The 13,977-nt window shown below is 41.0% G+C and overlaps 1 protein-coding gene across 3 annotated transcripts in view; it reads left to right on the top strand.

The window, feature by feature from the left end:
* The first annotated feature begins 5,221 nt into the window (after nt 1-5,221).
* The window catches only part of SORCS2 (sortilin related VPS10 domain containing receptor 2), a 150,269-nt gene continuing 141,513 nt past the window's right edge, over nt 5,222-13,977 (top strand). For 2 of the 3 annotated variants that reach the window (XR_009154545.1, XR_009154544.1), the window contains exons 1-2: nt 5,222-6,889; nt 11,723-11,790. Coding sequence is in view for 1 of the 3 variants with exons in the window: in XM_058177986.1 (XP_058033969.1) it covers nt 6,650-6,889; nt 11,723-11,790 (308 nt within the window). In the remaining 2 variants the exon portion in view is untranslated. The remainder of the gene's footprint in view (nt 6,890-11,722; nt 11,791-13,977) is intronic. The other variant, XM_058177986.1, reaches the window with a different exon arrangement.

The following is a 13,977-nucleotide window of genomic DNA, read 5'->3' as shown; positions in this document are numbered from 1 at the left end:
GAGGGGCTCCTACAAAGACAAGGGAGTCAAACTATTTTCCAAAGCACCAAAACACAAAAGAAAAAACAATGGATGGAAACTAACCAAGGAGAGAAGCAACCTAGAACTAAGAAAATTCCTAATGGTTAATGCGATCAACCAGTAGAAACCTATCTTCCTCCCTCTCCTGCCATCTTTCTTTCTTCCTCCCTCCCTGTTCCTTCCTATCTCCCTTTTTTCCTCCTTCCCTTCCCTTTCTGTTCCTTCGGGCCTTCCCCTCATCCTTTCCATCTTCCCTTCTCCCCATCCTTTATCCCTGTTCCTCCGCCCCTCTTCCCTTCCCTTCCCTTCCCTTCCCAGCAGACAGGAAAGTGTCAGCTGCCAAGAAATGGAAAGAGCAAGTAAATGCACGAGTGGTCAGCACAGGGACGGGAATATTTCTGTATTGATTTTTCCCCCAACAATTATAACAATCCCTTCCAGGTTTCCAACTGACTTGTGAAAAACTGTCAGGAATGTTGAAAATAAGGATCATATGATTGCAGCTGACCTTGGCAGTGTGGCAGCAATATCACATAGCAACAGCACAGCAAAAAAAATTCCCCAAATTTAATTTAATCCTGTGGAATACTGGGTCCCAGCATTCCATAAATTAGCCCATTTGAGGCAGAATGGGGCAATTTGCTGTGGCCAGCTTGGCGTGATCAGCTCACTGTCACCAGCTTGCCACTGCCAAGTCACCTCTGCCAATTCACTGCCGTCAAGTTGCCACAGGACAACTACACAAGGACAACTCACCATGGCCAGCCAGAGGCAGAGCCATGCAAGCAGGCAAATGAGCGGGTGGGCAAAGGATATAGCAGCAGTGACACCAGAGACTTTCCATTTTGACACACAACCCTGGCTGCTGCCACCATCGAGCGCCAAGCCAAAAAGGCCAGGGGTAATAGTGACAGTGGGCGGGGAGGGGAGGTGGCAGTGGCCAGGTGCGCCTCATTTTCACACCCCCCAATGCTGCTGCTGTGCTGACCTGTGGGCTGAAGAGGTCAGGGACAGTGGGCAGTGGGTGGGTAGGAGGGAGTGGCTGGGGGCATCCCATTTTCACACACACCACTGCTGCCACTGTCACTTTTGCCAAGTGGAGCTCCAGGTCAAAGAGATTGGGGACAGTGGTGGTGGTGTGTGGGTGAAAATGAGATGCCCCCCTGGCTGCCGCTGCTTCCCCACCCCACCCACCACTGTCCTGACCTCCTCGGCCTGGACTCAGCAGCAGTGGGACTGCCAGGGCATCTGTGAAAATGGGATGCTCCTGGGCACCACCGCCTCCCTGCTACCTGCTTCACATGCCTCCACCTGGTTGTCCCTGGCCTTTTCAGCCTGAAGCTCGGTGCAGTGGCAGTGAGGGTGTTAAAATGGAACATCTCTGGCTGCCACCGCTGCCTGCCCCACCCACCGCTGCCACCACTGCCCCAGCCTCTTCAATTTGGAGTTCAGCGTGGTGGCAGAGGCAGCAGGGGTGTGTGAAAATGGGAAGCCTCGGCCACCAGGTCTGCACTCTGCCCACCCACTCACTCACCCATCCATCCACCTGGTCTTTCTCCAGCCACCGACAGCGAGTTGTCCCCATGGCGAGTTGGCTGTGTGGAGTTGTGCGGCAACTTGGAGGCAGTGAATTGACAGATGCAACTTGGCAGTGGCAAGCTGAAAGCAGTGAGCTGGCCACAGCAAGTTGTCCTAGACCTCATTTGATGTACTGGCAGACGAGATCTCAGAATCACTGAACTATATCTTTCAAAGATCCTGGAGCACAGGGGAGCTGCCAGAGGACTGGAAAAGAGCTGATGTAGTTCCCATCTTCAAAAAAGGAAAAAAAACAGATCCAGGAAACTACAGACCTATCAGCCTGACCTCAATACCGGGGAAGATTCTGGAAAAGATAATCAAGCAACGAATCACTGAACACCTAGAAGCAAACAAAATAATAACCAAAAGCCAACATGTGTTTGTCAAAAATAGATCATGCCAGACTAATCTTATTGCATTCTTTGACAAAGTGACAAAATTAGTAGACCAGAGGAATGCTATCGATATAATTTACTTGGACTTCAGTAAAGCATTTGATAAAGTAGACCATAACCTACTACTAGATAAAGTAGAAAAATGTGGGTTAGACAGCACCACCACCAGATGGATTCGTAACTGGCTGACCAACCGCACTCAATGTGTAGTCCTCAATGGAACTACATCTACATGGAGGGAAGTATGCAGTGGAGTACCCCAAGGCTCTGTTTTAGGCCCAGTACTCTTCAACATCTTCATCAATGACTTGGACGAGGGGATAGATGGGGAACTCATCAAATTTGCAGATGATACCAGGCTGGCAGGAATAGCCAACACTTAGAAGATAGGCTCAAGTTACAGAAGGATCTTGACAGACTTGAACATTGGGCGCTATCCAACAAAATGAAATTCAACAGTCAAATCTGGCAGAAATGGCAAAAATTTCTGCTTACTTGAAAGACTATACACAAGAAAAATATATTTTAGAATGGAAAATGTGGATTGATTATATTCAAAATAAGTATCAGATAAAAAAATATCGAATAGCATATGAGTAAATTTAGGAAATATTTTGTATTAGATATATTTCTGAAGGAGAGGGGAATTGAGAGTGTGATTATGTGTGGAGTGACTAGAGATTATAATTTAGGATTTATTTTGGATTATGATTGTTAGTTTTGATACCCTGCATTTTGTTCTGGGAAGTCGGGGGTGGGGGGTGGGGGGTAAGGGGGAGGAGAATTGGGGGGGTTGAGGGTAGAGGATGGTTAATGTACAGGGATTATTGAAGATGTATAAATATAATTAATGTAGGGTTGGGTCTGCCCAGTTACCATTTTAGAACGGTGGGGAGGGAGAAAAGAGGAGAGAGTAGGAGGTAGGAAAGAGGAGAAGAGGGGTAGAAGAGGGAGAAGAGGAAGGAAGAGGGGTAGAAGAGGGAGAAGGAAGGTGTAGGGTGGAGGGAGGAGAGGATGTAGATAAAAGAAGGGGAGGAAGGTCTGGAAAGTAGAAGAAGGTAGAAGAGGGAAGAGAGTTAAAAGGAGGGGGTGGTGACTGGGCAAGCCCGACTAATTGTATATGACTGTACATTTGACAAGCTGTTGGATATGATTGTAAAAATAAAACTTTTTTATTAAAAAAAAATGAAATTCAACAGTGAAAAAAGTAAGGTTCTACATTTAGGCAAAAAAACCAAAATGCACAGGTACCGTATATGTGGTACCTTGCTCAATAGTATTACCTGTGAGAGGGATCTTGGAGTCCTAGTGGAAAACCATTTAGATAGAAGCCAGCAGTGTGTAATAGCTGCTAAAAAAGCCAACACAGTTCTGGGATGCATAAACAGAGGGATAGAATCAAGATCACGTGAAGTGTTAGTGCCACTTTATAATGCCTTGGTAAGGCCACACTTGGAATATTGCATCCAGTTTTGGTCGCCACGATATAAAAAAGATGTTGAGACTCTAGAAAGAGTGCAGAGAAGAACAACAAAGATGATTAGGGGACTGGAGGCTAAAACATATGAAGAACGGTTGCAGGAACTGGGTATGTCTAGTTTAATAAAAAGAAGGACTAGGGGAGACATGATAGCTGTGTTCCAATATCTCAGGGGTTGCCACAAAGAAGAGGGAGTCGGGCTGTTCTCCAAAGCACCTGAGGGTAGAACAAGAAGCAATGGGTGAAAAGTGATCAAGGAAAGAACTAAGGAGAAATTTCCTGACAGTTAGAACAATTAATAAGTGGAACGACTTGTCTGCAGAAGTTGTGAATGCTCCAACACTGGAAATCTTTACGAAAATTTAGATAACCATCTGTCTGAGATGGTGTAGGGTTTCCTGCCTGGGCAGGGGGTTGGACTAGAAGGCCTCCAAGGTCTCTTCCAACTCTGTTGTTGTTATTATTATTGTACCTTTGTTGACAAAGTATTGTCCTATGATGCAATATTTTCCCCAACTGAAAGTTACAAAGTATCAAACATACACGCATTTTAGTAGTATGCAGGTAGTGATTTTACTCCCTAAAATCACCCGCATGCATCTAAAATGGTGTAGTCCAGAAATAAAAGGAGAGAATCATTAAATTTTGGGGAAATTATTTGCATAAATATACAAATCAGGAACAAAACTATTTTAAGGAAATAGAAAAGTAATAAAAGAAAATGGTTAGAAACCAGAGCCAGGAAGAACAACATTTTATCTTAGCAATCTATACAGGTAGTCCTTGACTCACAACCATTTGTTTAGTGACTGTTCAAAGTTACACCAACACCAACACTGAAAAAATGTGATTTCACACTTACAACTTTTGCAGTCTCTTCATGGTCTTCTTGGTCACATGATCAAAATCCAGGGGCTAGCTAACATATATTTATAACAGCTGCACTGTATTTATAACAGCTGCACTGTCCCAGCGTATCATTTGTAATCTCAGCAAGGTTCCAACAAGCAAAGTCAATGGGAATGATAGATTTGCTTAACAACTGTGTGATTCACTTAACAACTGCAGCGATTCACTTAACTGGCAAAGGTCATAAACTGAGATGCAACCACTTAACAACTGCCTTGCTAGCAATAGAAATTTTGAACTCATTCATGATAATAAGTTAAGGACTTACCTGTATAAACTTCACCTATATGATGGTTAATGGTTTAATATCAGTGGTGGGTTGCTACAGGTTTGCCCAGGATTGGGTGAACTAGAAGCAGTGGTGACGGAAGGCTCCGCCCACTCACTCGGATGTCTCTCCGCATGCACAGAAGCGTCCACGAGTGAACCGGTAGCGACAGAAACTCATTACTGTTTAATACGTTAAGCAAACTTAGAAAATCAAATTAATTGATAAATTGTAATGTATTAATGACAGTATTTTAATTCTATTGATAAGAGTAAATATTGCACTTCTAGAAGAAACTATGATTGCATAGAGAAAAAATCTTAAGGATACAGACAGTAAAATAATTCAGAAAACAGAAGTTGTAGAGAGGGAAAAACAATTGATATCTGATAATTATTTACAGTATATTATCAATAATATTTATCAGTAATAATTCAACAATATGGAGAAATAAATTATAGAATAGAATAGAATTTTATTGGCCAAGTGTGATTGGACACACAAGGAATTTGTCTTGGTGCATATGCTCTCAGTGTACATAAAAGAAAAGATACGTTCATCAAGGTACAACATTTACAACACAATTGATGATCAATATATCAATATAAATCATAAGGATTGCCAGCAACAAGTTATAGTCATACAGTCATAAGTGGAAAGAGATTGGTGATGGGAACTATGAAACGATTAATAGTAGTGCAGATTTAAATTATATTTAAAACATGGTTCAAAACAGATATAGCCCAATAGGATCTCATACAGGCAATATTATTGTTTTATATGGTAGTATATTGGCTTTGTTATATTTTTATTTTGATGCACAGAATGGGGCTTGTATGGTCTTAGAATTGATTCTCCTTGGAATATTTAAAAACTGTGAATAAATGAAGTAGCTTGTAGTGTATTAGATTACACTTCTGTTATGGAACAGCACTTTTCTTTTTTGTTTTTCTTGTGTTTTCTTGTGCATATCATTCATGGTGCACAATTCTTATTCAGAGTTTTAAGGCGAATTGATGACAATTGCAATAGACTGCTGGAAGAAAAAAATAAGATTAATAAATCATTGTCATCTAGCTCTTGAGTTCAGTATCCAAAGAAGTGTATAATAGCAATAATCTTGATTGCTTTCTGATTGGCACCTTGATTTCATCATATTGTCTACTTGCTCTTCTGCTGGGAGTTCAGGACTGCCTCTTATTATAGCAAGACGCTAAATGCTGGAATGAAGAAATCTTTATCTTGCAGGGCTGTTGTTTTTTTCAGGTTTGACAACAAAAGTGAAAACTGAAATGCTAAATCCTGCTGTTCCCAGCATACCCTACTTTAGAAGGCTGTTGAAAGGATGAAATCATAGAAGGAAGCCATTTATGACATTCTGAGCTTTGAGGAACAATCCAGTACAAATGAAATGGGTCCAAGTCTGAATCTTTCCCAGAACTAGTAACCTCCCTATATTATCCCTCACGAGATAAGTATCCATCAAGTTCAAATAATACCCGTTGGTATCATCAGAAGAATGTCGTTTGATATTCCTTGCTATTCGATGATTGCCCCTTGGAAAGGGGTTGTGATTTGGATTACTCGCGGGGCTCTCTCAGAAGGTGCCACTCAAAGTCTGCAAACCGATCGCGTGAACGAGGTGATGTTATCCAAGGGCTGACAATTGCTCGGCCACGCTTTCCTCACACGGCTAAATTGCGCAGTCTCGTCTGCTACGGGAGCATCAAGCAGACCGCCTGGTCCGTTCTTCGGCATCCAGCAAACGCACCAAGGAGCGCCGGCAGAGGGCAACGCTGCTCCTTAACTGGGCGTGGAGGCTCAGACACGTTGTTTCCCACGCAGCGCAACATCGCGACGCTCCCTTCCATCTCGGGCTCAGCCTCCCTCGCGCTCGCTCATCTGCCAGACTCCTGTCTTTGCCCGGCGGCAGTGCAGCGGAGGCCGAGCGGGGCGCCAGCAGCTCTCCAGCAAAGTGGAGCCTCGAGTTTCGGGATGCCGCTAACGCTGCTGCCGCTGCTGTTGCTGCTTGTGCTGGATGCCTCCCGGGCGGCGCGTCCTCACGACTGGCTGTACCGCCAGAGACGGAGCAGCCAGCGGGAGGAAGAGGGGGGCCTGCGGGATCGTGCCGCGGGAGCCCCGGAGGCGGCTTCCTTGTTTAGCACCTCTTTCGTCCTAAAAGGTGACTCGGCTCACAACCAAGCGATGGTGCATTGGACGGGCGACAATAGCAGCGTAAGTGCTTAGTCGGTGCCTCTCGCCTTGCGATCTGGGATCGCCCCTCGAGCTGCGGGCTTTCCTGCTTGTAGAGCGGAGTCCTCATGGCGCCCTCGCCGGCAGCGGGAAGGGGGAGGGGTAGTGACGTGCCACCTTTGGGTGGGGAAGGGAAGACCCTCTTAGGTCCTCCTCTAAGGAACAAGAGGGGTCGCACGGATGCCTTTCGAAGCTTAGCGAAGGCTTTTTTCCCAGTCGTCTCTACAGCTAGCTCCATTCTCAACTGGTCAGACAAGACCTCAAGGCTTCCAATCCGGGGAAAGAAAGCCTGACATGTAGCTGGGTGAATGGGATTTACGTTTTCTTGGGGTTTGCATGCTTCGGCTTATTAAGCCAGACAAATGCCGTTACTTCCGAAATGGTTGGAATAAGTTAGTATCTCTGACGGGGCCTGCTCCAAAGACCGCTCTAGAAAACAATGAGATTTCCTCTGCTCCTTCCCCCACTGTTAGAGATAAGAACCCCATTTTTCATATCAATTTCATGATCTCCCAGATGTCAGTGGAAGTATATTTGGCCATTTAAATCTCTCTCAACTATTTTTTTTTTATCCCCCATGTAATTCTAGGAACATAATTTTGTCCTCTTCTGGATTGTGATAGTAGGGGAATCTTCCCCTTTTACATTTAAAAATACCTGCTTGTACCATATTTCCATGTTACAGGACCATATTTGGACTCCTCCACCCCACCCCCACCATTTGATGGTTACAAATGGACATGTGTATGCACACTTGCACACAAAGAGACACAGGCTGTCTCTTGGCAATGTTAGAATGGAACCACATTTTGAGATCCTCTAAGATATCCCATTTGGGTGAGAGGTGTGCTGATACTCATGAAAATTAGAATTCAGTTTCCATCTTATTTCATTTTCTGATAGTTTTTGAAGAACATGATTTCAGAGGAATAAAAGTATTAGTCTTTAAACTGGAAAGATCTCCAGAAATGCCAATACCAATTAAAATCCATCTGACCAAAAACAATGTGTCTTATAATTGAGGCAGTTATTTCATAATTTGGAGGCATTCTGTGTTGGTTATTTCATTTTTTGTGCTTTTCCAGATTAATGACATCGTTTTAGACAAGATTTGTATGTGTGGGGGGGGGCAACTGCCACAACCAATTCATTCAAATTTTGTGAAATCACTGCACATTATCATGTAAAAGCAGACAGCAGCTGTTTTTAAAAAAATAAAAATTAAATCTTTTATATAAAAGTGGAATGATAATATAATATACCAAATCAAATATCAAATCACAAACATACATCCAGTATATTATTTGCAGTGAATTACTTTATATCTGGTGTATTTTATTACTTTTTAAAAATAGCAACCAAATACTTTTCTGGATATTTAAAAAGACATGTTTAAATAATATGGTTTTAAATTTAAAAGAAATTATATATAAAGGAAAAATTAAGAAAAAGCAGGAAAATCTGCCACAAAAATGTATCTTTATTATATGTTAACGCAAACCAATTATGCATATATATTTATGTCACAGTGCACAATTTAACTTTTAAATCAATTTTCTTAACAGTACAAAGGGGAAATTAACATATTAACCATTTTTATGTAGTCTAAATTTTCTAAGTAGTCTTTATTTTTTTTAAAAAAAGTATTTTATTTCATTTAACCACATATTTGAAACTAACCAAGAAAATTATTTTTCAGTTTCTAAGTCATATTTCAATAATGTCTTATAAACAGAGCTTCCGAATGTTGTGTTACAAGCTTTTCAAATTCAGTCATGTCTGACTGTTCTGTTTATTTTCTAGTTCTTTTTCAATTAGAATGAATGTCATAAGTCAAGGACTCCCTATATGTTTTAATTAAGCCACTCTTTATCCTGGATCCACCAGTATTTTGAAAGTATGCCCTGTTTATTGGATCTTAAATGTGACTCTCAACCTGAGAGGAAATATGTTTCCTCTCTATGAGGAATGAAATATGTGTGCAATTTCTCTCTCTCTTTCCCCCATTCTCCCTCTATCAAATTTCCTTCCACCAAATTCTTAAAGTGGCTAAATATCTGTTCCTACCCTCAGCAGGGAGCAAGTAAAAAGGAACATATCTCATTTACCTCCATGGTTATTTTCCCTCTCCAGCACTGTCATTGCAGTTACTATAGGTTGAAGCCTAGGTAGACAATTTCCTGAGAGGGCTACATTGTCATCACTGCCTGCCAAGTCTCAGTAATATCTACCAGATCTTCATCCACCATCATATCAGAATTGGATGCAACCTGATTATGATCTGTCCTTTACAAGCAGCCCTAGAACTGGGATATCCCTTTCTTCTGCAGCAACATGCCCAGGGTGATGTGTTGGAACTTCTCTTGCCTATCACTATCCCAATTTGGGTCCCAATTGCCTTAGCCCCAGAGACAGACAATAATTTCTCCCATCTATCTTCACATGCCCCATTCAGCCTCACTCTTTGGTTTACACTAATGCATATAAATAAGCATATTATATTAACCAGAAACTTAACCCCTGATATTCAAGATCCTATCTGTCAACCCGAATACTTATTCTACTTTCTTTTGCTTTCAGCCACATAGCTAGCCTCCTCCAAACCTTTCCAGGAGCTTTTCCCTGCTCTCCATGCAGTATCATGGAGATCATTACTAAGTATTACTTAGTAAAATCATAATGAGAGAAAAGAACATTTCAGCACTATTCAGCTGCATGTGTAGCATGTGATCTGAAAAGTCCAAGTCTAAATTTTATTAAACTAGCTTTGCTTCTGGGTCATTTTCTTTCTTCAGCCATGGTATTCCTTCTCTCCCTGCCACTCTTTTCTTTCTCCCTGTCGCTGGTCTCCATGAATTCTTTTCTGAAGAAGCCAGTTGAAAATGTCCCCTTCTGTTCTCCTTGATTTCCTGCAAAACCAGATTCCACCCTCTAACATTGATCTTTGTTGCTTTGTGCCAATAATGGTTATTGCTCTGTTGCCCTCTGCAGCAGTTTCCATGTAGGGTTTTGAATTATTCCTTGTTGGTATTTCTGTTACAGCCAAGACCTCAGTCCTTTCCAGTTCAATGTGGGGATGGGGCAAGAACTAGTATCATCAACCTGGATGATTTTTTCTTTCATTTGTCCTACTTCACCAATCTCTTCCTTCCCTCTGGGACTCCTTTAAAGATACTTGCAGTTTTCAGTCATCTATCACTTTCACCCTACTCAATTTCCTTTCTTCTCACTTCTCATTATCCTGCAGTAATATAATTAATACCAACACAAAAACATTTAACCACAGTGCTGCTAAAAATAAGCATCTGTCTGATAGTTCATATGCATTTTTAGATCCAAATGCTGATTCTCCTGAGTGATGGGCAGTTATGAGACAGAGTTACTGCATAGTTTCATAAGCTACATCTCAGTCTTGGGAGGAAAAAGTACCCTCAAGCACCAAATTTGGCCAGTACAAAACCGAAACTATAGGTTCAAGCTGTAGAACTAAATTTTCATTGAGATATTAGAACCGGTGATATGTGAGACTTCGATAAGGCATGACCCAAAAGAGTTGTGTCTGTTTTCCTTCAAAAAAATAGAACTAATTTTGGAAAAGGAATATGTATGTCCTTAGTTCCTTTGGAATTGAACAATAAGGATCCATAATGATTAATACAGCAAAGCCTATATTTAGAGAAAATATAAATCTGATTCAGGGACAGATCAACAGGACAATTGCCTTCCAGTACTGAGCTAGATATTTATCCTTAAAATTCTCTTAGAAAAAAAAAATCAGTGGCATGACCCTGCTGAAGTCCCAGTGTAAAATAATAGTTGATTTGAGCACATATTTATGTGGTTTCCAGAAGACCTCTAGACTTTATTGGAGGAAAAGAGCAGTGGAAAAAAAATTGAAAGTTTCTCTGTACATTGAAAGAGCAACATCTATCAATTTTCCAGGTATTGTGAAGCTCAAATTATGCTCGACCCCTACTTTCTCTTGCTTTCGAAATCTCTTTCATTCTGCTGGATGTAGAGCTGAAATGGTAGGCAGCTAGTCTTAAAACCAGGGTGGGGGCATTAAGTAACACTTGTTACCAAGCAGAACATAGCCAAAGAGCTAATTTGGGAAAAACTTCATTGAGAACAAGTGAGCAGTACGAGCAGTTCGCCTTGCCTCCTACCTCTGTTCCTTGGTAGGTGGCTTGAATAAGGAACACAAACAATTTAGAGATAAACCATAGGTTCTGCTTCAGCTATCATAAGAAACTACATTGTGAACATACCACATTCTCTAAGCCAAAAATTCAAAGGATGTTTTGCCAGGAAAAAAAACCCTTCAATTTTATTTATGGGATGAGTTCAGGTATAAGAAACAGACAAACAGCATGATGGCTTAGCATTATGCGAGAATGCATCTAAAGACTAGAAGTTTAATTATAGTTTAGTTATAATATTAATTTAAAAAATCTGTATTTTATCTGTTCATTTAAACTGTAAGCCTATATACTCTTTGCAAGAAATAAGTCTATTTAATTTCATAATTCTAAGTAATAGCTGAATCAATCTGTCCTGATTTTCTGAAACATTCTTAGTTTACAATGCAGACCTGGATTTCTCTGTTTGGCAGTAAGCCCCTTTGATAACTCTCTGACCGCAAAAAGGCAAAGAAGCAATGCTCAGCTTTTTAAAAAGCAGTAATAACAATGGATAACTTAATAACTCTTAGAATTTAAGTCTTATAAATTCATTTATTTTATTGCATGTTAATATACATAATTTAAGTATGTGTATATGTATAGCTTAGTTTTCTTTTTGCATGTTTTCTTTTAGGTAATTCTGATCCTTACCAAATATTACCACACTGATATGGGCAAAGTGTTGGAGAGTTCTTTGTGGAGGTATGTTTGTTGCTTATATTCTAGTTTTCCTAGAAACCGAAGAGAAATTATTTCATGCTTGAACATATTGGGTTTTTGTAACTGTGAAAGGGAAAAGGACACAACATGGCTAAGGCCAATGTCTTCTATGTCTTCTTTTTTGTTTGTTTGTTAGTTTTCTTAAATTATGTTGTTTCATGTTTACTTCAAAATTATGGGAAAACATGTGTGTGTGGGGGAATCACCATATTGATTTTTAGTAGTTTCACTCAGCAATGTAATAATAGAAGCTCCGAGAGTTGCAAGAAAGGGGATCTGGAATTTGCAGATTGCTCCCTCCTGGTCATACAATTAGTCTACTATACGATCAGCACGATTCACATTAGCTCCAGTGTCTATTTATTTTAGTTCAAATGAATACCTATTGAGTGAATGAAAACTTGAAAGTCATTTTAATGCTGTTAAACTGGAAAGATTAAAAAAGCATTCTAAATCTACAATCTCTGCTTCAAATCCCTCTGGTTTTAATCCAAATTATTGTAAAATTAGTACGTGCATAAAATTTCAGCTAAAAATCCCCCCAATTTTCCCAGTGAAAATACACAGGAAATTAGAAATTAGGGGGAGGCAAACTTATAAGGTCAGGACAGAACTCCCATGTTCTATGTCTATTATAGTATTGTAATGAATAACAAAAGCTTTGCCCACATGCTGAGTTTCTAATTTTAATTGCGACGTCATTGAGTACAGAATTAGAATAGGATTTGCTTTTGCTGCCTTGTGCTAAAAATGTTTACCAAGGAATAAACACTAGATAGTACATTTTTAAAATAAAGGTGTGAGGAAACAAGAGCGTGATTATCTGTAGGACTGGTATTTTAAATCTGTTTCATTTTTACTATATTCTACTCTTCTTCCAATGGTATAAAACTAACCACAGAACAATAGCATCGGATGGAATTGTCTAGCTCTGCAAACCTTCTCATAGAAATAGAAATCCATGGCTAGATGATTACTTAAATCAGGAAATTTAACATTAAAGCATGCATTGAAGTGGGCTGCATATAATTAATTAGTTTCCCAGTTAGCAATACCAATGAGAAACTGGTAAGAAATAATCACTAAGAAATAATAATTATATCTATTAGCTCACAGAACCTGTCACTAACATCAGTGGAAAATAGGACTGGAAAGCTAGATGGGCAGGAAAGTAAAGTCTGGCAAGGACTGTGCAGTTATTTATGTGTCATTATTTATGCATAAGTGATTGCGTGCTAATGAAGAAGAAGATAAAAGAAGACAAGGTACAACATGCAACTTGCCAGCGTTCTCCTCAAGAGCTCCCCAAATGTGTGGGGCAAATTTTGATCTTTTTTGGAGATTTTGAAGGATTCTTGCTGCTGCATTCTTGACCAACAGGAGCTTCCAGATGGTCTTCAAGAGACCCTCATGTAGAGTGCATTACAGTAATTCATTTGTGAGGTGATTAAGGCATGTTTCTAAGTGAACTCCTTATCCAGGAAAGGGAACAACTGGTGCAATAGATGTGCTTTCACAAAGACTACACTACAGTACAACTGCCACCTGCTTTTTGAGTAGGAATTGTGAGTCCACTATTACCAAAACCAGGTTGTACACCAGTCTTGAGTAGTACAATCCTATCGAAGTCCAATCCTATCCATGCAGAAAGTTGGAAGATGCCCAAGCTTGTCAGGATTGAGTCTGAGTCTCCTTCATTCATATCCCGATACCCTAGACCAGTGATGCCTAACCTTTTTGCTGTCACATGTCAAAAGCGGCAGGACCGCGGGGGGGGGTCATGTGTGCATGTGCCCACACCCATAATTCAATGCGCCCAACTCTCCTGTGCATGTGTGCGCAACCCCCCCCCCGTGGTCCCCCCACTTTTGGCACACAATGGCACAGTGGGCCCTGAAGGCCCATTTTTCACCCTCCCCAGGTTCCAGAGGTTTCTTGGAGCCTGGGGAGGGCAAAAACGGCCTTCCCCATCTCCCTGGAGGCCTTCCAGAGGCCAAAAACAGCCTGTTTCCCAACTTCTGGAGGGCCCGGAAGGCCCAAAAATCAGTTGGCGGGTGTGCAGATGCATACCAGAGCTGAGCTAAGGCAACGCTTGCATGTCCACTGATATGGCTCCGCGTGCCACCTGTGGCACATGTGCCATAGCTTCACCATCACGACCCTAGACAG

The sequence above is a fragment of the Ahaetulla prasina genome, chromosome 3, assembly GCF_028640845.1.
Source record: "Ahaetulla prasina isolate Xishuangbanna chromosome 3, ASM2864084v1, whole genome shotgun sequence".
In the NCBI taxonomy this organism is placed as follows: Eukaryota; Metazoa; Chordata; class Lepidosauria; order Squamata; family Colubridae; genus Ahaetulla; species Ahaetulla prasina.
This window is presented reverse-complemented; position numbering and strand designations above follow the sequence as displayed.